The sequence below is a fragment of the Zerene cesonia genome, chromosome 28, assembly GCF_012273895.1.
Source record: "Zerene cesonia ecotype Mississippi chromosome 28, Zerene_cesonia_1.1, whole genome shotgun sequence".
NCBI classification, from domain to species: domain Eukaryota; kingdom Metazoa; phylum Arthropoda; class Insecta; order Lepidoptera; family Pieridae; genus Zerene; species Zerene cesonia.
In genome coordinates, this window is record NC_052129.1 from 2,727,144 (window position 1) to 2,751,901 (window position 24,758).

A 24,758-nucleotide genomic window follows, 5' to 3' on the forward strand; every position below is an offset into this window, starting at 1 on the left:
TCAAAGCTGAGGTTAGAGGGCCCCCTGAGCTCCGGGGCCCTGGTGCACTGCACCACATGGCCCTATGATAGCTACGCCACTGGACCTTGGGGTCAACTATTGATGGTACTACTATAATAGCTCAAAAGGGAATGAGTCAATCAAAATATGCCCTTGGCTTCGTATAGGAAGAATAGATTAATTCCCTAAATTATCATTCAATAAATATTTCTTGTGGTCACATAATTGACAACACAATACTACAATAATTTTATTTTTATTCCAAATGAACCATGCGCGCTTTCTTATCTGTGCTCAACGTTCTTCTATGTCAGTAGATAATTCAACGTCTTTTTTTTTTAATCATTTATTTAGAGGGCTTTTAAAATTCAACGTCTTCTTAACAAAATAAGAATTCTCATAAGAAACGTATGCGTTACGTGACACCACGAATATTTAGTTATCCATAATTGACGCGAAATTTGTGTGTTTGTACGCACGTAATAAGTATTTAATGTGTATCTACTCTTGTTACGCACACATCCAAATTTCGCTCACAATTAGTTACTCACGATGTTCAGATTAATACGATACGCATACCGTAAATAGGCATATAAGTGTGCAATTTCTTAAACTTTTTTAGCCCTTGGGTAATTACATACCCAAAAAGAGAAATATAAAGGTTAAAAAACGGGTTTACTTGCCAAAAGCGCTCTTTAAACCGACACAATTGACATCAACACGAGTAACAAAACGCAACATGAAAATGCTATAATATTTTCATCTGGATTGTTGTTTGAACATGCGCAGGCGCCGAATCATATATATCGCTACAGTCCCGCGTCGCACTTACAAACGTGCGGTCGACCTATTTACATATTTATTAACATTTAAATTTAAACACGAAATACACGTCGCGGATACAAAAGCATATCTTTTATGTAAACATGTCAAATTTTAAATGAATGTTATGTGTGAGATTTAGGGATTAAAAAATATACGAAAATAGACATTAATAATGTCGGCAAACACGGATTCCCAGTCCACTGCGACGCCTGAAGACACACCGACCCCCTCGCCGGGGGTTGAAGCTGTGAACAAATTCAATTGGTTGAAACACGCGAAGAACGCGCGACAGAACCCCTTCGCGCGACCCTCTTTGACTAGAGAGAGTTCCACGTCCGAACTGTTTTCCAGGGAGAATTCCAGCGCGGACTTTTTCCAGAATTCCAGATTGAATCTGTTCGAGAGCGCGCCAAAGCCTGAAGTCAGGAATTATAGCAAGGTATGAAAATAATAATGAGAATATGTTACAAAAGCGATTGTTTCTAATCTAGTGATTATTTGGGTTAAAATTTGGAAGAGTACAGTATTTAAAACAGTGTGTAGAGAAACCCGCAAATTAAATGGTCTTGTAAAAAACATAAGACTGTACTTTGTAATTTAATTGATATCATTAAGGATTTATTCCAAATACTATGGTATGATAAAGATATATAAGTTCACGAGGAGAAGCGCATTTGTCACACTTTATCTTTCGCTAATTAGATGCTATGTAATCCGATTATAAGTTTAATTAAATTGCCCACATAATAATAACAAAACTCAAATAAAGTACGCACTTTAGTCAAATATGCAAGTTTAACAGACGTAAATAAAAGCCTTTAAATTTTAATAACAAATATTAAATGAGCTAGGCACGCAATCAATACATTTTTTTCCTTCAGATTCAGTTAGGTTTAAATAGATATTTAAGTTTTATGCAAAGCAATTTGTGATTAAAATTGATGTTATTTATAACATGAACGTCAACATCATAAAATCAATTTTTTCTCCAAAAAAGTTCATCGATTATTCTGGTGAAGGACTACTAATCTAGATGGAATGGATTTCTAACCAAACCTTTATCAAACACAAAAATAATCACGTCACTCGGTTGTAAAGCCATGGAGCTATCAAGTTGGTTAAAAAACCAATAAAAAGGGTCTATTTAGGAACATCGATTAATAATTAGACGAACAATATTCGATTCTTTTTCATTCGATTCTAGAAACATAATAATACTAAATAAATAGCTATTTCGTAAATAAATACATAAACAAAGATCGTACCACTAAACTGGACATTAGTTCAGAAAGATAAGCGATGTAGGTAAGGAGCTATATCATCTAGTTAAGATTAATTATCATTTATGACTTAAATAGAACGATAGCTTTCTTAATTAATTGGAACGAGCGATAAATTAATGAATGCCAATGTCCATTGTATATCTAAGTGTTACGAAGTTAAATAACATACAGATATTTCCTTATCACTTGTTCAATGGTTACCGTTAGTCTGGGTTTGATACCTGGTGGAGGTAAAAATATATTTATTAATAGAGGTTAAAACGAAATGTTATACAAATTTGTGAATATAAAATCGGTTGCGATAAGTAAGCCATTTATCTCGCTTCCTTTTAAATTTACTAATTGTAATATGAATGAATTCGTTTTTGATTATACTAAGCCAGGATATGATATTCCTAAATACGATTTTAATAGCATAATCCATACAAAAAATTACACGTGGAAATTTGTAATGAAGAAAAACAGGCAACCAAAGAAAAAAAAGATGGTTTATATTATTTAATAATAGGCAATCATGGCTGCAAAATTTTTGATTTTAATAACTACTCTTTAACTCGAGTTAATCACATCAGTATATAAACATAGTAACATTCACGAAAAGTAAAAAATAAATATACTACTTGCGTAAAGACGTTACAAACATACAAAACTAAAAAGAGTCCTCTTCATAGTATTAGTGTAGATAAGCTAATAGTATTGTGTATATTTCTACATCACCTTTTGTTCTATATTACCTACATACTTTATGTCTTTACGCGCGTCATTTCTTACTGATGACGACACATGAGTCTTTCATATTGATATCTAATAGATTTAAGAAAATTGCTGAATGCTCGCTTATATCAGCAAAATAACACTGGATAAAACGTATCTATCTCTAATCTAGACCTAAATCGACCTGTGTGCTAAATTGCATAAGGAGACATAATTTTGTGTGAAATAGTTAAAATATTCCATCCAACCTTTATAACAATCGCTTAAGTTAAAATATTCCATCCAACCTTTATAACAATCGCTTAAGTTAAAATATTCCATCCAACCTTTATAACAATCGCAAGTGCTAAATATCCCTGATAAGATTTAAGATACGATAGAGAGGTGTGTTGTGGTCGCAGTGGTGGCTCATTGCTTAGGACTTCGGGCTTTAAAAGAAAAGTTGGGGTTTGAGACCGGACGAGCGTGCAAGAAACAAATAGATTTATCTACTCATCACCCATATCATCAATGCTCGTAATGGTGAAAGCAAACATCTGTGAGGAAACCAGCATATCTGAGAAAGGTCAACGACATGTGACATCTACAAACCTGCACTAAGCCAACGTGTCCCTGCAATGGGTATATATGGGCTGATGATGATGATAATGAGTGGGTTAGGATAAACTATAAGTATTCTTAATAAAAAAAGGCAGTGTGTATCCATCCCCCTATATGTTAAGTTAATCTAAATCAAACAGATTAGATTAAACAAAAACAATTGGAATCGATGTGGATATGCGGGCGGGACAATAAGTCAGTAGGCGTGTTTATAGTTCATGCCTTATTCATCAGAGACTGAATAAGAGGATACAGAACCGCGTGTTTCTTTTTAAAATGCATAATGCTTTTTACACATAATGAACACTTTTCTGTGTGTTGAGAGGAAGTGAATCAAAAATTAAAATTAATATTATAGACGAATCCTACTAATATTATAAATGCGAAAGTTTGTAAGGATGTGGGTGTTTGTTGCTCTTTCACGCAAGAACTACTGAACCGATTGCAATGAAATTTGGTACGTAGACAGCTGGACAACTGGAATAACATATAGGCAACTTTTTATCCGGATATTAGATAGGCGGGTCAAACCGCGGGGCGCAGCTAGTAATTTTATATGTTTGACTAAAACTGAACAGTTCTATAAATGTTACATCTAAATTTAGATCTGTGAAGGATTCTTGCATATGATATATATGAAGAAGCTCCAGAAGACGATGATCAGTTATCCTGTGGCATTTCATATTTCTACATACGACTGTTACTATCATAGATATGCCAGTATAGCCCTAGAGACCTAGAATAATAGAACATTATTATCAGAGTTGTGCGAACAATGCCTTCTAAAATTAGAATCATTTTATCAAATGATATGAACTAATCTACAGTCTTTACCACAGATTACTAAATAGTTACTACGGCCTACAATAATATTATGAAACTGGAGGATTGAAATTATTGTTTTACCATTAGAAAGCCACGCACATGTCATTTTAACGGACAAGTAATACAAAATCGAGGTTAAGAAACATTGGCGCGGTCATACATAGTGTGGGTGATCAATTATTCTGTAGTTGCTCTTTAGCTTATTTTTACGGAACCCTTGTCGCGAGTCAGGCTCGCACTTGACCGATTTTATGTCGGGTCAGCCCGGGCGAAACCGGAGCAAGCGGCTAGTACATATATTCTATGCTTGTATGTATAGTCCTCAGGGATTACGGAACAACATGTGCAATGCATTTGACTGGTAGATTCGATTAAACAGCCGACTGCAGTCGAATAGAATGCAGTGTTGTGAAGTGTAATCGGATTTAGCTTACGCCTCTATTTGTGTGGCATACGTTTTTATTTATCAGTACGTGTTGAAAGCGTATATATGTACGTTTTTTAATAGTTTTGGAGACTATAAATATAAAGTGTAAACAGTTACAAGTTTGATTATGAATTGTATACATACATAACAAATATTATAACACCTTATACTTAACTAGACTACGTACATTCGACGTACCTAAATGTGATAATTGAAATACGTTTCCAAATTATAAAAATAAATAAATATAATGGTGGATGTTAAGCGTCATCTCAAATTGTATATATGATATGATTGGTATCTATGAGTGTTTCCATTAACGCTACAAACAGACGTTCAAATCTCGTTTATATATAGAGGTCCATGAATCAACTTCTTCACAATATTACGCACAGAAATAATTCACGCTCAAAGCAAATATTTAGGTCGCCCCGATTTCTTGGTCCATGGACAACAAAAGGAGTTTTGATTGTTGTATAAAGGACATTCGTTTAAAGGTACCAACTCAGAAAAATGTGATTATTGATTTGTTTAAAACTAGTACAATATTAAATGCTTACAGTTTATTCACAATAGAATTTCACAGCGAAGTAAGATACAGAACCCGTAGTGACTATCTCACCGTGACTTTTCATTAGGTTGTATGAAAATATTAATTAAAAATATAGTTATGGGTATATATTTAAATCTGTAGATATCAATACGAAACAATTGGTAAGAAACACGCCAAAGGTAATATACTCATACCTTGCATTGTTATTATTAGCAACCGATTAAAGTTCCGTGCCAAAACTTCTAAATTTGTTTACAATCTTGCATAATTTTAGACTTCCCTCTCAGTCGTGTTTACATTATGGTTAAAATAAGGTGTACTAAAATATAGCACTATCATAAATTCCAGTAAAACGGAAACTGCCGAAAGATAATGACCCAAGCCAATTTACATCTATAACTACCATAATAATATTAATATGAAGAAATAAAAAAGAATTGGGGTAATTATACTGTTAGTATATACTGAAACGTCCTGTGATAGTTTTTTCATAGTAGCCCATTTATGTGATCTACACGGTGTTTTAGCGTGCCTTAATAGGTAAGCACGTATAAAAAGTAGGGGAGGGGAGGGGGGAAAATTTCTCATCAAATTGATCTTTTTTAAGATGTAGATGGATTTTAAATGTAATGGAATGGAAACCTAGGCACTTTTTTATGATGCGTCCGTTTTCTTGATACTATGTCCTTTCCAATGCATTTCTTCTTTCTTGCCGTCAATTCTTTCCTTATCCCTTACCTGCAATTAGATTCTTACATTAATACATGTTTAATTTAAATTTGACTAGAAGACAAGATTTGCCTGTATTTTGGTTCTACCAGAAGAATTCTAAAACCAAGGTTCCAGAAGATTCTCTTTCGAATTTTTCAAGAACAAACATGGCGACGCTGATATTCAGTAGATACTTACTGAAGTATCTCACCCGTTAAATTCCAACGACCTCGAGCATTGCGCCTGGCTATAGAGTATAGACACCGTTGTGACGTCACACATGTTGACTGCTTCATGTTTATCGCCTTTCAAATGAGCTTTTTATCTGTACATTTGTTTCTAACTGACGATAATTGTCTTTAATGGTCTTGAATGTAGTTACGAATTATATAGCCCTAGTTTCTCGCCCCGGCTTAGCCCGTGCTACATATGTAACCTATGTCACTCTATGTTGTAGCTTTCTAACGGTGAAAGAATTTTTGAAATCGGTCCCGTGGCTTTTGCGTAAAAACGTTACAAACATACAAAAATATAAAAGTTTCCTCTTTATAATATTATTGGGGATATTGGATAGCTTACAGTATTCAGAGATTACGTACACATTTATCGGTGAAAGAATTTTTGAAATCAGTCCCGTAGTTCCTGAGATTAGATCATTCAAACGAACAACCTGATGAGTATGTTAAGCTTTATATAATTAGTATAGATTATTTGATCATGGGCAGTCCTATGAGACATGTATTAATAATTGCCATTTTATCTACATTATATAAACAAGCGGAGCCGGGGTAGACCGCCAGTGTTTTTAATAATCTCAATATATATATACTCGTATATCTTAGCTGAAAAGAGGATATATCTATACATACTATGCGATATCTGAGCGTCTGGCACGTGTGTGAATCGATTTTCATTATATCTTTCTTTGATCTTAGAAGATAAAACGTTCTAGTTATCTTGGCGATGTTTAGTGTAGTGATTAATTACATTTTGATTATTATTGCTAACTACACATATAGGTATATTGCATATGACATTGCATATAAGTGTTTGTACTTATTACTGTCAAGATAAAAATGTTGACAGGGGTCAATGTCGGACGTATGAGATATCAAACGATAGATGTTTAATAGTAATTAGTTTTAATAGCGATAGACACGTTAAAATGATTATTATACGCGTTCAAAAAATAATGTACATATATATCATATAAAAAATATAAGTAATGCCATTTGTATAATAAAGAAGAATAAATAAATATATTGTATGCTTTATTGACCAATATTCGTAAATTTTTCGTATAATATTTCAAGGCGTGAACTTAACAAAGTTTTGTTTGTTTGTTACGAAATAACCCGAAACCACCTAATGGATTTTAAAAATTATTTTGCCATATAGAAAGTTAGATCTTTACCGAAGTATATAGTAATAGACTATATTTTTAAAATTCCTAACGAAGCGGGGACAAACGGTTAGAAAGTAATATTTTAAGTTCAATAACTGAATTTATAGTGATAAATAATTCGATATATAGTCAGTAGCTATGTCCCAGTGATGTAACTATGTAATCACTCATAATAGGGCGTCATCACATAAGTTAAACCTAATGGCACATTTACAGTGACGCAAGCCATTACTGTCGAATGGGCCACAGATTACACAAAACAATTGCACTATAATTTAGTTATTTATTTGTTAATATTTGTATATGGCTATGCATAAATATGGGTTAAGACAATTACTCTGTGAATCTTAAATAATTACCATAAGTATTTACTTCAATTATTTAGTTTTTCAGTTGAAGTCGAAACTTCAAGAGAATTTATCGTATTTGAAATTTTTTTTTACTTTTAACATTCTAAGTGAAAAGTTGAGTTTTAAACCAGTTAATTTATAAATACGATATTTATAATATATTCAATTAAAAATTGTTACGATGTTAGTTATGTGAAAAAATAGCATTTTTTTAGACTTACATTATTATTAAATGATTACATTATTTCTTATTATTTAGTTGGTAAATTTTGTAATTATACAGTGTTCTACCATTTAATTACTTTTGCGATAAATAAATTGCAAAAAGTTGTTATCGGATAATTACAGCGAAATGTGTTCTCAGCCTTACAATGTCTGAAAGTTTCATGTCTTCATGAATTATTTTAAAGATTTAGTAGCTGTAATATATAGTCTGTGGCATCATAGCCTACACAATAACTAGTTTGGCTTAACAATAGAATCATACAGTAGATACTGCTCTATTTGAAGTTGTGTCGTGGAAATACATTCAAATATATATATATTTATTTCAAATGTCAGTTCTTTCCAGAAATGGTGAGTAGTATTTTTTTAATATAAAATTATTTATTTTACTAAGTTTTCCAGCGAACGTTCAACTGTCAGTAACTATATTGTTATTTATTATCCGCATAATACGCAATTATTTCTCTTACGTCCGATCCAGACATAAGTGAATGAAATTGAGTTAGGAATTAAAGACTTTTAAACGGATCTTAAACGCGATTTATTCATTATATTGATAACCCGACGATTCGAACACTTTACATAATGGGAGACTAATGAATAAATTGCGTTTAAAATCCGTTTAAAAGTCTTTAATTTCTAAATATATAATACTCGTCTAAAATCAAACACAAGAAAATACTATGAAACTTAATACTAAATTCTAGACTTGTTATTAAGCTTTGTACGCGTATTTTAGTTATTATTATTATTTAATATCTATATATATAAAATTCTCGTGTCACAGTTTTCGTTGCCATACTCCTCCGAAACGGCTTGACCGATTCCTCTGAAATTTGGTAAGCATATTGGGTAGGTCTGAGAATCGGCCAACATCTATTTTTTATCCCGATATTCCTACGGGATACGGACTTACGCGGGTGAAACCGCGGGGCGCAGCTAGTCGACTTATAAAACTGCTGCCACAGATTTGCAAACACTACGTAACCTCCACTGGAACCCAGCGAAATCGGTCCTAATGTTCCAGAGCCAGTATTAGCCGGAATAAATAAACGGACTGATTTATAGTTGTTTATTTTATAGTTTCAGATAAAACTGATTCCTTTTTAATTTCAAGCAGTCATTTTAAATATATGGTATATTTTATATTATGAATATTATAATCATACGAAACCAATAACCTAACCTATGGACCTAAATCTAGATTGTTAAAGCAGCAGTACAATTCCTATTAACCTATGTCATAAATAGTATTCTATTTATACTTATCGATGCACTATGCACTAGATAGCATGTCTAGCAATTGATATCTGGCGTTATTGAAACGCACCACGTGCAATTTAATAATATCTAGTACTCTGCCTAGTTGCAAAATGGGCTTTGATTTAGGTGTCCCAGGCTCAGGTTATTTTGAGCTGATAACAATTATTTCTACGGATTATTTTCTACTTTGTTCACGTGGCCATTCTGGCTTCCAAGAACTTTAATTTTAAATACAAAGGCGCAGATAAATAAAAGACAAATTTTTACTTATTATAATATCGCGATTTAGAGGTCACGCGCCGTCTGATTTTATGGAGTTGATACAGTTGGTTAGTCGCGATCTAGTATAACGTTATATTGTCTGTCTCGATATTATTGGACGTCATGACTGCTACATCATATATGTCATGTACTTGTAGTAACTACTATCCATGTAGTAGAGTAGTACAATCCATGGAATGTTGTCGCTTAAGAACCACGGGACAGTTCTTTGGCATCATTCTTATATACTTGTTACATATTATGTAGAATTAAAATATTAAATTGATATAAAGAGCAACTACAGAGTTTCTTGCCAGCTCTTCTCCGTAGAAACTGCTTTAAAAACCGTTGGTAAATGTTAGGTATAACTGTGTAATATGACGATTTAAAAGTGCTATAGGAAGTCTAATTGAATGAATACATTTTTGAGTTTGAGTTTACTTGCTATTAAGTAATCTGTGCTACTCATATAAGCAATATTGCCCATCTCATATAAGCGCATCAGGTAGGTAGCCTACTCGCACCCTACTATCTGATTTTATAAACTAAAAGTTACCTACTCTATTTAATTCGAACTTGTAAAATACACAACACACATATGACATTTTAAACGTAAAACAAATATTTTGTGTTTTAAATAAATATAAAATAATTGTAATAAAACAAGACATGCGTCTGTATGTATGGAAACTGGCGTCGTCGCGATAACTCCTGAAATAATTAACTGATTTAATCAAAATCTATTTAATTTGATGTGAAAAATGATATGAAATTTTAAAATTTGAATCGTTGTTTTGTCTTCTTACATATTGTGCTGACTTTAATCTTTTGCGAACAATATTTTCAAATTTTTTCCTCTTTTAACAACCCAAATATGAAATAGAAATACCGTATTTAAACAGTTCTCTTTTAGGACATAAATCTGATCCCAATTTCCGACAAACTCACAATTTATTGGATCCAAATTCCCAATGGATTCGAAAAAATATGTCACAATTTTATGAATAAACTGTCTTGCTCTCCGATACCGTTCCGCAAATAATTTATCATTTTATTTTCACATACTTCCTTTACATAAGAACAATCACAATTATATAAAATTTGTAATGAATTTACTTGTTACATACCGATTATAAAATATTTAATGTCCCTAAGAAATTTAGTCATGTTTTGGTTTATCGCTACATTAAAACTTTGAACACGCTTTTTCCAATCCATATTCCAAAAACATTCCAAAAATTTTCTTTAAGATAATACCTATGTATTGCCTATTCCTGCTGAATTCAATAGAAATGCTAACGACCTTAATTTACGTATTTATAATATGTTTTCTAAAGGGTTATACAGGTTGTGAGCGTCACATTGTTGTTTTTATTTAAATAGGTATCCTATTTGAATATTTATTTAAATGGAAAACCCGTTGTGACGTCAAAGCCTCGTATTATATGAAACTGGTCAAATGCTGTCAACTGTGATGGGAAAATACGCAAAATTTCAAATAAAAAGTGACATTATGTTAGGAAATTTGAAATTTAATGATATGTTGTTTCGTTTTTTTTTTTTGTTCAGTTCACAGTTGAGCGAACTTTGTGTAAATAATGTGCATATAACATTGTTTTAATTAAAAAAAGTGATTAACCTTATATTTCGAACTAGCTGTTCGCCCCGGCTTCGCCCGTGGTACATATATAGTCTATGTTACTCGTAGATAATGTAGCTTTCGAATGGTGAAAGATTTTTTAAAATCGGTCCAGTAGTTTTTGAGCCTATTCATTACAACCAAACAAACAAAGTTTTCCTCTTTATAATATTAGTGTAGATTAACAATTAATAAAATTCATTTTTTATTGATAAAGACAGAAGAAATAGACTTAAGACAGCAAGAAATAATTGTAGCTTTATATTACTGGTATTAATGGTACATGTGGCTTAGTACAGTCGCTTTTGGGCAAAGGAAAAAAATTTACTATCCACTACACGCTAGTTACTAGTTAGTATTCTGTGCCACTACTCACTATGTAAAAACAATCACAGAAAGGATGAGTTAATGTTAATGCTTCTACTACTTATTAATATTCTGTAAATGAATATAATGAAAAACCGAAAGAAACAGACAAAAATTGATTTAAACGAACAAAAAAAAAACGATACAGGTAAATTAAGTTCATAGACACTGTCAATGATTTTAAATTTAAAACCCTTGAAATAATGGGGATTTTTGTGGTAGTGGCTATCTTGGATTTAAAACGTATTCTAGGGATATTATTTAGATTGTTTTTAATATTAGATGTTTTTGTTTATGTTTTTACGGCCAGAATTAATAGAACAGTAAGTATTTATATTTATACGTTATTTTTAGATATGCTGAGATTTATTACTTAAATTAATAGTTGTTTTGTGATATTTAAATCTAGGAAAATACTGAAGCATGTACCTATGATTACTATATGTAGCTATAATCAAAGGCCTGTTTCCTCTTCCTCACCCTTCTCCGTGACTTCCTTCTTTCCAGTCGTCAATCCTTTTCTTATCCCTTTCCCTTAAAAGCGGATAGCGTATTCCCAGAGGGGCTACCTGTGCGAATGTGCATTCCTTGCATTGTATTTGATTGCGTTCAATATGGCGATCACTTGCCATCAGACGAACCACCAGCTTAGCTACCCGCTTATGGCATGAAAAGCTAATAATGGTAATATCTCTTTTTTATAAGTCTATTAGCTAATATTAATGAGAATTGAGTGTTACGTCATGTCATATTTTTACTTCCGACAGTTTTCGTGGCGCCCATTTTAATTAGCTTTTCGACCGTGTATTTAATTAAGAATCTTGTTAATAAAGTCCGCTCGCTCCAGATTTAAAAATAATAATTCTGTCTGAGATTCATTAAGGAAATTCATTTTAAACCCAAAAAATAAGTTGAACATGAGATATATTTTCCTTAAAGAAGTACTTAAAACAAGACATACTTGTTTTATGTACAAAAAAAAAATGTAAATTAATGCATTTTGAAGCAATAACATTTTAAAGTGCTTTAATTTTCCAAGGAGCAATTTTAATTGAAATGAAATATGCTCAATATCCCGAAAATTATATTAAGCAGTCATCAGGATAACAAAAAAAAAATACATCTTCAAAACTTCTATGGTTTTTCTTCTACAGTTTGAGAAGCCAACCATAATAATATATATAAAAAAAAAGCATTGGTCATAGCAGATTATCACACTTAAATGCGATCAAATAACCGATAGTGAACCATAACTAACTTCTAAAAAAGAAGGATGTTATCAATGCGAATGTATGTTTTGTGTGTACCTTATATCACAGTAAGCATAATACTACTTATATGGTATAAGCTCTCGGCTCAAGGAAAACTTTTGAAACAATGTCTCATTGTTCCTATTGGACGCAATAAGATTTTTTGTAGTCTATAACCTTTTTCGATGGACTATCACCACAAAAAAAATGAACCAGTAGTTCCTGAATGTAGTTACATTTGAAGTTTCAAATAAATAAATTTGTCTCTATTATGTGGTTATTAAATTTTAAAATATCTTCCAGGGACTGACCTTCCTAGCATGGCACCAACGGACGAAGCTGGAGCGTGTGCTATTGGTTTTCAGCGGGGTCCTCTTCCTGATGGTGATGCTGACCACCACGCTCCTGGTCAGCACGCAGACAGCGTCCTATCCCCGGGTACCAGCCACTGAGAAAGACAGCGGTATGTATCCTTTCACTTGGTGAAACAATTTTCCAAATGAACATATTTTGTTGAACATGGAGTGAATTCACACGAGTAGCGTTGTATGTATATGCTATTTGAACAAGTTAGCTTAAATTGTATTTATTTTCCTATGTAATGTTTTATTATAAAACATAAATACCTTTATCAAATCGGGATAACTGTATTATGATAGTGTGACTGTAGAGATAGTGTGAATTATGTATGTTTTAAATAAATAAATGATTTTTTTCATTAATATTATATATAACATTATATAAGCCATAAGCCTTCCTCAATAAATGGGCTATCTAACACTGAAAGAATTTTTCAAATCGGACCAGTAGTTCCTGAGATTAGTGCGTTCAAACAAACAAACTCTGCAGCTTCATAATATTAGTATGGATTTTGACAGAAAATAGAAAAACAGTATTTACGTCGTACTTACATAATATTATTAAGATCCATCGTATTCTTCTGTCCACGAGTGATGATTAGTTGTGCATGCGTTTACTTTACATTATTTCACAATAGCTGTGATAATATAATAGAAATGAGATGGATTTTGTATGGAAATTGTGCCATAATTATTATATGATAAATTTATCACCTTTAGTTCTATCATCATCTATAGTTCATCGGTTTACCCATTAAATCACAACACACGAACACAACAAAAATCATCACAGAATATTATCAGTATTAACAATAGCATTTGCAAGTATGATATTGGTTATCATAGATCGCGATAAACAGATAAAACATCATCCTAGCATACCTACAATGGCCCTAAATTCAGATCAATAACCTAAGCAGTACAAAGGCAAGGCAAGGCAAGGCAAGGCCAATGTCATATTTGTCGAGCGATGACGTCAGCGATTATGGGGGTCGCATTGTTTGCTCTCTAGGTAATGGCAAAGAAAACGTAAGAATATTAAATCGGAATGGTTATATTTGTTCAGGGAAATGTTATATGGAGTTTGGTAAGGGAATTCTAATGTAGGCAGATAGTGCTCTTTTGTGAAGGAGCAGGCTGTGTTAGCGAAATATGTATTATGTTTTCTTGTTATTGTTTGGATGGATATTTAATACGTGATTGAATTAATAGCTGTTCTAACGGGTTTACAATGTGATTTGGAGGTTTTTCTTGTGTAAATATTTCAAATCTATATTCATTTTTCAATCGATATTAAGATGATGAAGATACGTTTTCAATTATAGAAGAGACACGAAAGAACTAATGAATATTAATTTTAAATAATGAATAATCGTTTCTGATAAAAATGCATTATATTATAGAAGTTATATTTTTTCGGGTTTCTATACATATGAAGTTTTCATAATTTTTGAACATTTTACGAACATCAAGATTTTCTTGTGAATATAGCTAATCACACAATTTCTAAATGCAATAGCTTTGTGAAGCGATTAACATTAACCTTGGTTGCGATTTGCTTCAGACGTCCATAGTATATTATTTTTTATATATGAGCTAACGATCTAACAATATGGTTCATATATTATGTTTATTATAGTTTAATTTATCACATGATTTTTAACGCTAGATGTTATTATTGAAATATTATTTAAAAAACTGTGCATTATGGTTCTTAACTACAAAAATGGTCACCGACGGTCCTAGGACACAAAATTACACATCCATATTCCAAAATGGCTCCAAAAGATAACAATTATGTATCCAACACAAAGACAATCACATCAATCGGTTGAAAAGTCAGCGGTGTTGAGTAATAAAAGCAAAAAAATCTATTTTAAAACTGTAACATTTCCAAACGTTGCCTTAAACGATGCCTATTATGTTTTATTTAAACTGTCTTCATTCTTATCTTCTTCCTTTCAGATCTATGCCTCTCAGGCACGTGTATCTACACAGCGAGCGAGGTCATCAAGGCCCTGGATGAGACACAGAACCCTTGCGACGATTTCTACCAATTCGCGTGTGGAGGTTGGGTGAAAAACAACCCTATACCAGAAGGGAAGTCCAATTGGGGCATCTTCAGTCAGATAGAGTTGCAGAATCAGCTTATTATAAAGACTGCTATGGGTAAGTTGTGATGGAGCTCATGAATTTTTCTTGGAGTATTTTTATGCTGGGCAGAGTGGATTGTAAGCATTCATCATTGCTCATATGTATGTAATTAGGGTAGCTGTAGATGTTTCTATAATATAATCGATTTGTTTTATTTGTATATATTTAATTAGAGATTGTTTTCATAAGATAACAAACTCAAACTAAAAATATTATTTATTTAATTAGATTTCTTATAGCAACATTTTTGAATCGTCATAACATAGTTTTTAAATTTACCACAGCAAAGAAAGTCATTTCATTCAAAGTAATAATTCAACTAAACATCAATGAAATCACTTAATAATTTAATAACGCATGTCGAACCGATATCGGACATACCTACGTGATTTTTCAGAATTGTCATGTCATTAGGGGCACCTTGCGAAGTTATGTTTGACAAATTATGCTATTTATTTGTAAAAGTCATTATATACATTTAGAGAGCATTTGCACTGAAATATGTTGTATAGAGTATATAATTTATGAACGTATGAAGTTATGGTTAGCATACAAAGACTAGCTTAAACCCACGCGTATTTTCCTTGGTGCCGTATAATCCCATTGGTATGTCTAATTTATGATCTATCTTCATACAATTTTTTATCCAAATCTGTTCCATAATCGTGGCGTGATTGAGTTACAAAGATTCATGTATACTTAAGGATTTATATAATTTTATAATAAATATATTTCCATGTATTTAAATCTTTTATGATTAGAATTAACGTATGACGTATTAGAATTAATAACCAATTTTAACGAGGTTTATTTAAAAAGATTAAAATCAAGAATTAATACATTAAACCGGTAAAAAAACATATAGCTGGCCTATTTCTGGCCTATTCAACTAGTGTTTCTCAGAAAATAATAATTTTAATTAGGTCTCTTTAGATACTAAGTAGCCTGTTTGTTTTTTTTATATTAATTTTTTTTTTTTTTTTGCTATGACTACTTATAGAAAAACTATCTGCACGGGTAGTTGTTTGTCCAAAGTGTACGGTATTTTCCTTAATTTAGAAACTATCCTATCTTTTAAGTTGGATCAAACCTCACATGGTTTGCAGATATGATAAATCTGTTGAGTAGTTTAAGAGTCCATCGCGGACAAACAAGGCCATTCGTAATTTATATAATTTAAGATACCTAACCTAATTAAAAATATCACCAGTTGATAATTCGAAAACTCATCATTTATCCGTACTTTCCAATCAGTTACCAATCAATCAATCAAACAACCAATCAATCAATTTCCAGAAAAAATAAACCTCAATGTTACCACCGGAGCGGAGGCTAAAGCTCGCATTTACTATGACGCTTGCGTGGACACCAATGAAACTATAGAAAGGCTGGGGGACAAACCACTGATTGGTATAATAAAGAAGTTGGGCGGGTGGCATATTCTGCCAAACACCCTTGTGAGAACGCAGAAGTGGGACTTGCAGAAACTATTGCAGGATATTCAGAATAGGTACGTGAGATTGCATAATACGTTATGTTAAAGTATAGTGCTGAATGTAATTTGATTTTTGTGTAAGGAATTGATTGAATTTGTATAAATTTCAGATATAATTTGGGTGGTCTTTTTAACTGGGCAGTTACAGAAGATGACAGAAATTCAACGAAGCATGTTATAGTGGTGAGCTACTTCTGTACAAAAAATTCAATCTATTTCATAATAAAATTGGACTCTAGTGGTATTCATGAAAGGCTTATTTTCAATGCTTATAAGGCATTTGCCTTCTTACTCATAAAAGCGATAATAAAACTGCAAAAAATTATACATGATGCATTAGTTTATTTATAATCATATCTATAAAATCACGTTCTGACAATAAATAAAAAACAAAGAATACAAAACAATATAAAGTGATAGATTTAACAACAAAAATAACATTTTTAATAAACAATTTAGTCTATTCCCACTTATATCGATAAATCTTACAAACAACAATTTTTCAGCTCGACCAAGGAGGTCTAAACCTGCCCACCCGCGACAATTACCTTAACAAGACAGCTCATAAGAAAGTCCTAGATGCCTATCTAGATTATATGACTCGCATCTGCGTGTTACTAGGTGCTAACAAAACTGAAGCTAGACAACAAATGAGTAAAGTTATACAATTTGAGACGGAATTGGCGAATATAACTACACCCTCTGAGGATAGGAGGGATGAGGAAGGGTTGTATAATCCGTTCACAGTGAAACAGTGGCAGAGGGAGGCGCCATTTTTAAATTGGAGCGTGTTCTTCAATGATGCGTTCAGATTGGTCAATAGGACGGTGAGTTGGTCCACATATATGACTCATGAGAAGGCTCCTGATGAATATTATTAGATTTTGTTTTATTGAATGTGGTAGTCGAGCACGCTTCGCACGAATTGGGGCAGCTCGCACCGGGAAAGTTCCCCGCTTTTTGATTTTTCTTAATCCAAAGATCCAAGAAAGAATTAAATTAATTAAATAGAAATACATTATTTGAGGGTTTAGATTGGACACTTTCTATGGTACACAATACTGTAATACTTAATAACTAACATAACACCATATATTTTAATTTTTAGATTCCCGATAATGAGACGATAGTTGTATACGCGCCTGAATATTTTAGAAATTTGACAAAAGTCCTCCGAAAGTACAGTAAAACTGAAGAAGATCAAAGGTAAATGCAAGACTATTTATAAAATTATTTAAACTGCTTTTAAATGTAATATAACCTTCATTACCCGTGCGCTACTCTTTTCAGAATTAATCAATATTTTAATTGACATTTCGGGCGGTTTTCAGACATAAATGTCACATTGCCTGAAGGAATAATATACTTTTCCTCATATATTGTGTGTTTCATTTTTGTGTTGTAGATATCTGCGCTTGACGGATACTTTTGAGCCTCTTATAAATCTCAGATGTAAAACTATCCACAACGTGACATTGGCAAAATTGTGGCAACACAGCACTGCCATTCATAAAATAAAATTGAATTGAATTACTTTTCCTCTCCATTGCATATAGCTAAAAACTAAAAAATATTAATCTGGTTTGCCATTTTTGTCCGTTAATATATTGTTACAGTTATAATTATGTCTACTGCTACTACTCCAGATTTCCCTTAAAATAGAAACATTTAATAAAATGATGTCATGTAAATTACAGAACAATCACCAGCTACATGATGTGGCAAGTATCCAGGTCTCTCTCAACGTACCTATCTAAGCCCTTCCGAGATGCTTCTAAGATACTGAGGAAAGCACTGTTTGGTTCTGAGGGAGCGGAGGAGTCCTGGCGGTACTGCGTTACGGATACCAATAATGCTATTGGTAAGATTTTTAATACTCTCTGTAGAGTTAATATGAGCCTTAGTTTAAAATCTTGTATGTTGTAATATATTATGTCCTAACACATTTGTTTTATATAGCCTTCCGTAATTATGTTTAATATTATTTAATGCATATTTGAGCAGTTTATGAAATAAATCATCTCAGTAATTTTTAAAGAATAGAAGATTGATCACGATGCGGGAATTGAACCCACGTTTTTGCCTAAGCCTAGGCTTTCGGCCACCCGTGATCCCGCCTCAGAAATCGAAATTTTCTACTCATTCAGGTTTTCTGTGCCTAAGGGACACCCCACGCCATCAATTCAGACGATGAAGAACTGTCTCAAATAATATGAACCATTATTTCAATTATTATGCATTGAATTATATTATCACGGAGGCCCGTTTCCTTTTCTTCACCCTTCCCAGTCCATTCCTTCTTTTCCGTCGTCAATTCTTCCCCTATCCCTTAACCTATAAACGCTCTGCTCTGCTCACGAGCGCTGGTGATCGTTTATCATCAGGCGAACCACCATCTCTGTTGCCCGCTATCACATTGTTCGAATCTCGCTTCGTGATCAATTTTTTCCTATTCTTTATAATTTCTGATTTATAAAACATTTGAATGCTATAATACTAAAAGTTAAATCATCCAGGATTTGCGGTGGGTGCGATGTTTGTCCGCGAAGTGTTCCACGGTGCAGCTAAGACCGAGGGTGAGATCATGATAGACAACATCCGAGCGGCCTTCAAGAAGCATCTCAAGCAGCTGGACTGGATGGACGCGGAGACCAGGGAGGCTGCTGAGAGCAAGGCGGATGCTATCACTGACATGATTGGTGAGGAATTTCTAGAAAATTCTTTTTCAAATTCAACATGCAACATTTAAAATGATTCATTGTTATTCACAGGTTATAGGTATTACAAATTTCTGGGGAAAATGTTTTGTATAGAAAGCGTTTATAGGAAGTAAGGCCTAGCAACGTTTATTACTACGATTACTTAATCACATAAAATATTTATAGTACGAGATCCGGCCGCGTGATTTATACGTTCATATGTTTGATTAATAATATATAATTTTTATCAATATTTATAACTAAACCAATGCCGATCCGCAAAGGTGCCCATCCAAATTTGGCCGCAATTAATTTCAATTAAAATGTAATTAATTATTTATTTTTGAACTATTACGTTCACTTGTAATTGTTAAAAGATATATTTCATTAGAAAGATATTTACCTGAGATACCGAAAAAGTTCAAGGTGTCATCTCTCACTTGGCCGCAACCTAATGTCAGCCAGGTGTAAACAGGTATACTTTTGTGAAATATATACGTTCATAATGTATTATCATGTGATACATACCAAATCGAAGATTAATTTTTTCTCTACATGATGAGATATAGGTGCCTATGCAAAAATGCCCGCAAATAGTGGTTGCCAGCGATTAAAGATAAATAAAAGCGAGAGAAACTTACGATAAACACCGTTTGTCAAATAAAGATAGAGCATGCCAGCTGCTTGTCATTTTTATGCTACTGCGCATGCGTCTATAGATAAGGTGCTCAACTAGTACCTCGGGTATTTGCTTGGAGTTTAAAATTCTCCAAAAATTGAGCAGTAAAAATAATATGTCATAATAAGATTTTATTTGTTTGAATAATCGTGATATATTGATAACTTGATAATTAAGATGATATTTCTCATAAACTTAGCGATATTTCTAAAAACTAAATGCAACACCTGAATTTATTTAAAAATATAATTCATTACTCACAGGTTTTCCGGATTATATTCTGAACAAGGATGAATTAGATAAACAGTACGAAGAGCTGATAGTCAAGCCGAACGAGTATTTTGAGAATAATATCGCGTATAATACGTTCAGTCTGAAACATGACTTGAGGAAACTAGACCAGCCTGTGAATAAGACGAAATGGGGTAAGTTGATAGCTTATTATGAAAATAACAACCTTTTATTAGTAAAAATGACTTTACATTAAGTATATAATAGTGAGAAGTGATTTATGATAACTTCTTATGGCAGGGTAAAACACTTCGTTACACTTCGTAACGCGTTACGGCGCCAGTCTTACTAGCTTCGCTTTCTTTCACAGCGGTAGGCTGGCTCCCCTTCTCTAACTGTAACCCATAGCGCTAGCCATATTCAGTTTTAGTTGTCACTCTGTAGGGCGTCCTAAAACACCCCTTTTTATAATAATTTGATATTTGTATTTTAACGTAACTCGTTTTATAAACTCACCAATAAAATTCATTAAAATCAATTTGATTTTTAAATAATTAGTGATGTTATGTTTGGATTATAATATTCGGAAAATTGGACAACAAAAGTTACTATTAATTAAAAGCTTAAAGAACCAAACTATTAATAAATTAAATTATTTATTTAAGTAACAAAATCAGGCGATATGCATAGTCATAAATAACATGAAGTAAGCATAAGTAAAAATTTATTATTACCATAATTAACAAAAACACCCCCTTCCAGGTATGACACCATCAACCGTGAACGCCTATTATACCCCCACCAAGAACCAAATAGTATTTCCTGCGGGAATCCTTCAAGCTCCCTTCTATGACGAGAACAACCCTAAGTGTGTTAACTACGGAGCCATGGGTGTGGTCATGGGACATGAGTTGACTCATGCGTTCGACGATCAGGGACGGGAGTATGATAGGTGAGTTGTTATGCAAACATATGAGTTCAGAATATTACTGTTTTTTTTTGGAAAATTGGGTAAAATGGCAACTTCGAGGACAACCCTAAGTTCGTTTACTATGTTCCGTGTTTATGGTTATGGGGTGTTTTATGGTTATGGTTATTGTGTGTACATATGCCTATGTCCATAGTCCTACTAATATTATAAATGCGAAAGTTTGTAAGGATGTGTGTGTGTTTGTTGCTCTTTCACGCAAAAACTACTGAACCGATTGCAATGAAATTTGGTACGTAGACAACTGAGCAACTGGAATAACATATAGGCAACTTTTTATCCCGATATTCCTACGGGATACGGACTTACGCGGGTGAAACCGCGGGGCGCAGCTAGTATATTATATATTCACAAAGTGACATGTAATTACAGATTCGGCAATTTGAACCAGTGGTGGAACAACGCAACTATAGCTCGCTTCAAGAAGAGGGCGGAGTGCATTCAGAAGCAGTACTCTCAGTATACCATGGAGGGGCAGCGGCTTAACGGCAAACAGACATTGGGTAATGTATTGTGTTATTATTCGTTAATGAATGATATTTTAGCTAATTAGATAGTTATAACTTTTTTTTTGACGTGACAACGTCTTAAATTAGGTTGCAGCTCGGAGGCACTCATGAAAAAGTGTAACGCCCGGTAACGTTACGATGAGTCACCGAACTATGATCGGTCCGCCGCGCGCGCAGCACTAGAGAATTAGGCGCATTGAATCGGCGCGTGCTTGTGTCTCTGTCTCTGTCTTTTTAGTAAACAAAATATATTTTCTATAGTTAAAATTTGTGCAATTCTTATTTTCATTCAATTCCTTGTTCCTATTGTGCAATTTAATAATATTCATATCAATAAATATTCTACCGAGCAAAAGACGTTGTCACGTAAAATCTTCGCCAGTAAAACCGACTTTACAGGCAACCATTTTTTTTTTTTTTTTTTTTTAAGTGGGGAAATCTTGCATAGATACCCACGGCCTCCGGAGATAAAGCCGTGGGTTATGTCGGATTCCTACCGACCAAAACCCCACTGTGTTCCGTCGAGCCACTTAAGTGAAGGGGCCACGGGAGTTGATTAAAATTCGTCCGCGACCCCTTCGGCAGATAGTTATAACTACTATTTGCCGATAGCTTTCATATTCACGCTTGCAAGCTTGTAACTTACTAGACGCTCGTCCCGGCTCCGCCCGGATATCAAGATTCATGTTTTATCTTAACGGAGCATTTAATCGGGATAAAAAGTATTGTACTACCGAAGTCAGCTCATAAACTGTCTGTAAGTCTACCAAATTTCATCAAAATCCGTTCAGTAGTTTCAGCGATTGGCGGACAAACATCTAAACAAACAAACTTTCACATTTGTAATATTCATGTGATTTTTTTAATAACATAATTTAACAGAAAATACTAACACTTTAGTTAAAATTATCATAGACAAATCCAGTTAATAATGTTAAGTTAAATTACCAGAACTAAAAACAGTACAAAGGGAAGGAATAATTAAACTAAACGAAATTTCACGTTATCGCGTAGTTATAAAGGAAAATTAGACTAAAACTATTTATTTGTACATCCAGGTGAAAACATAGCAGATAATGGCGGTCTGAAGGCGTCATATCACGCGTATCTGGAGTACAGTAAGGCAGCGGCCAGGAACCTCACCCTCCCGGGCCTCAAGTACTCGCATAGACAATTGTTCTTCATATCGTTTGCACAGGTAATTATGAATTACTAGCTACGCCCCGCGGATTCACTCGCGTATGTCCGTATCCCGTAGGAATATCGGGATAAAAAAATTGCTTATATGTTATTCCAGTTGTCCAGCTGTCTACGTACCAAATTTCATTGTAATCGGTTCAGTTGTTTTTGCGTGAAAGAGCAACAAACACACACATCCTTACAAACTTTCGCATTTATAATATTAGTAGGATTAGTAGGGTTATCATTATCATACCATAAACACATTTTTTGTTCCCTCTGCAAACATAGATTTCCATATAAGCACAGATAACATCTCTCTCTTTCTAATAATGAATCAATAGCATTTATGTATGACAACTTTAGCTGAACGTTGTTTAATACTCTAAAGTGATTTAAATATATTAAAGTTGATCACTATCACTACATAGTGTAAAAATGGGTCTGTATGCTTAGATCTTTAAATTATGCAACAGATTAGATTGACTAAATTAAGTTTGAAAGCTTTCTTTAAAAATTCAGAAATAAAATCTATTTTGTGGAAAGAAATAGATTTGATCCCGGTCCATAGGGAATGGGGTGGTCAATAAATTTTCAATAGTAGCTATGCATGCTAACATTTATTTTTACCATTAAATTGCAATATTTGTATAATTCGTTTTCAGGTTTGGTGTTCCGCCATGACGAAAGAGTCAACAAAAATGCAAATCGAAAAAGATGACCACACGGTAGCGAAGTACCGTGTTATTGGACCAATCTCGAATCTTCCAGAATTTTCTACTGAATTCAACTGCCCTCTAGGTTCCAACATGAACCCTAAACATAAATGTGAAGTATGGTAACATGTGACAGCTTTAATTTTTTATAAGTAACAAATGAAACTTTATATAATTCAAGAGCGTATTATAGGCTTAGGCTATTTCATAGATAATAATGTTTAATTTTTTTTTGTAAAATACAAAATTATTCTGCTTAAAACAGTTTTCAGAATTTAAAACAGTCTGGCATCCAGGCCATAGACAAAATAAAAGTTCAGTAATCTGTTATAATTTTTTCACTAGCAATGATCATTTAGGGTACTGACTAAAAACGTTTTATTTTTTGACCCTACAATAAACAACTGTGAAATATAATAATACAATATACCTTCGGTAATAATTATGTTATTATATTATATTTATTAACTTATATTTGTTAACTTAAAAAGATAAATTCATAAACACACAAAAACATTTTATGTTCCAGACAAAATTTATATAGGACCATCATCTATTTATTTAATCTTAAACTCATTATTTTCAAAGCCGCCTCATTAGGAGTGAAACAATTTCTAAGCAGTCACAACTTTATATTTAGTGTAATTTATATAATAGAACTATGTGCAATGTGGAATGTGAACGCTTATAAGTGAAACGTAAATTAATTTCTAGTAGGTATAATAAACTGATAACACTGAAATATACTATGTGTTGCCAGTTTTTTTGTCATTTTATTTTTGACGTGCCTGTAGATACTTAGAGGTATGAAACACACAAAATATATTTAAAATTAGCAACCAATTAATGCTTATAATGAATTAGTGTAGTAAAAGTATAAATTATTTATTATGGTATTGTAAGTATATGATAATTTAGTATACAATTCAAAGGAAAATAAGTTTGAATTCATAAAAATGCCATCACACATGTTAATAAAAAAGTTATTACGTAAAACTATGTATAAAGCGTCCTGGCCATGAAATTAGTTGTGTATTTTTTTTTGTCCTTTT

The 24,758-nt window shown here is 32.9% G+C and overlaps 1 protein-coding gene across 1 annotated transcript; it reads left to right on the forward strand.

Annotated features, from left to right (window-relative positions):
* Positions 1–804: 804 nt before the first annotated feature.
* LOC119837631 (endothelin-converting enzyme homolog) lies at positions 805–24,758 on the forward strand. Its single transcript, XM_038363319.1, has 14 exons — positions 805–1,264; positions 13,001–13,160; positions 15,022–15,225; positions 16,507–16,720; positions 16,816–16,888; positions 17,212–17,532; positions 17,814–17,911; positions 18,403–18,566; positions 19,222–19,404; positions 20,347–20,508; positions 21,077–21,266; positions 21,675–21,805; positions 22,870–23,009; positions 23,656–24,758. Exons 1-14 carry the CDS (start codon positions 998–1,000, stop codon positions 23,830–23,832), a joined length of 2,484 nt encoding a protein of 827 aa, XP_038219247.1. The 5' UTR covers positions 805–997; the 3' UTR covers positions 23,833–24,758.

What these genes read in the sequence shown, in the direction of transcription:
- LOC119837631 (XM_038363319.1), top strand. Translation starts at nt 998, where the DNA reads ATGTCGGCAAACACGGATTCCCAGTCCACTGCGACGCCTGAAGACACA. An exon ending in TTGCAGGATATTCAGAATAG is followed by an intron (nt 16,721 to 16,815) that starts GTACGTGAGATT and finishes TATAAATTTCAG; the next exon opens with ATATAATTTGGGTGGTCTTT. An exon ending in TCAGATTGGTCAATAGGACG is followed by an intron (nt 17,533 to 17,813) that starts GTGAGTTGGTCC and finishes TTTAATTTTTAG; the next exon opens with ATTCCCGATAATGAGACGAT.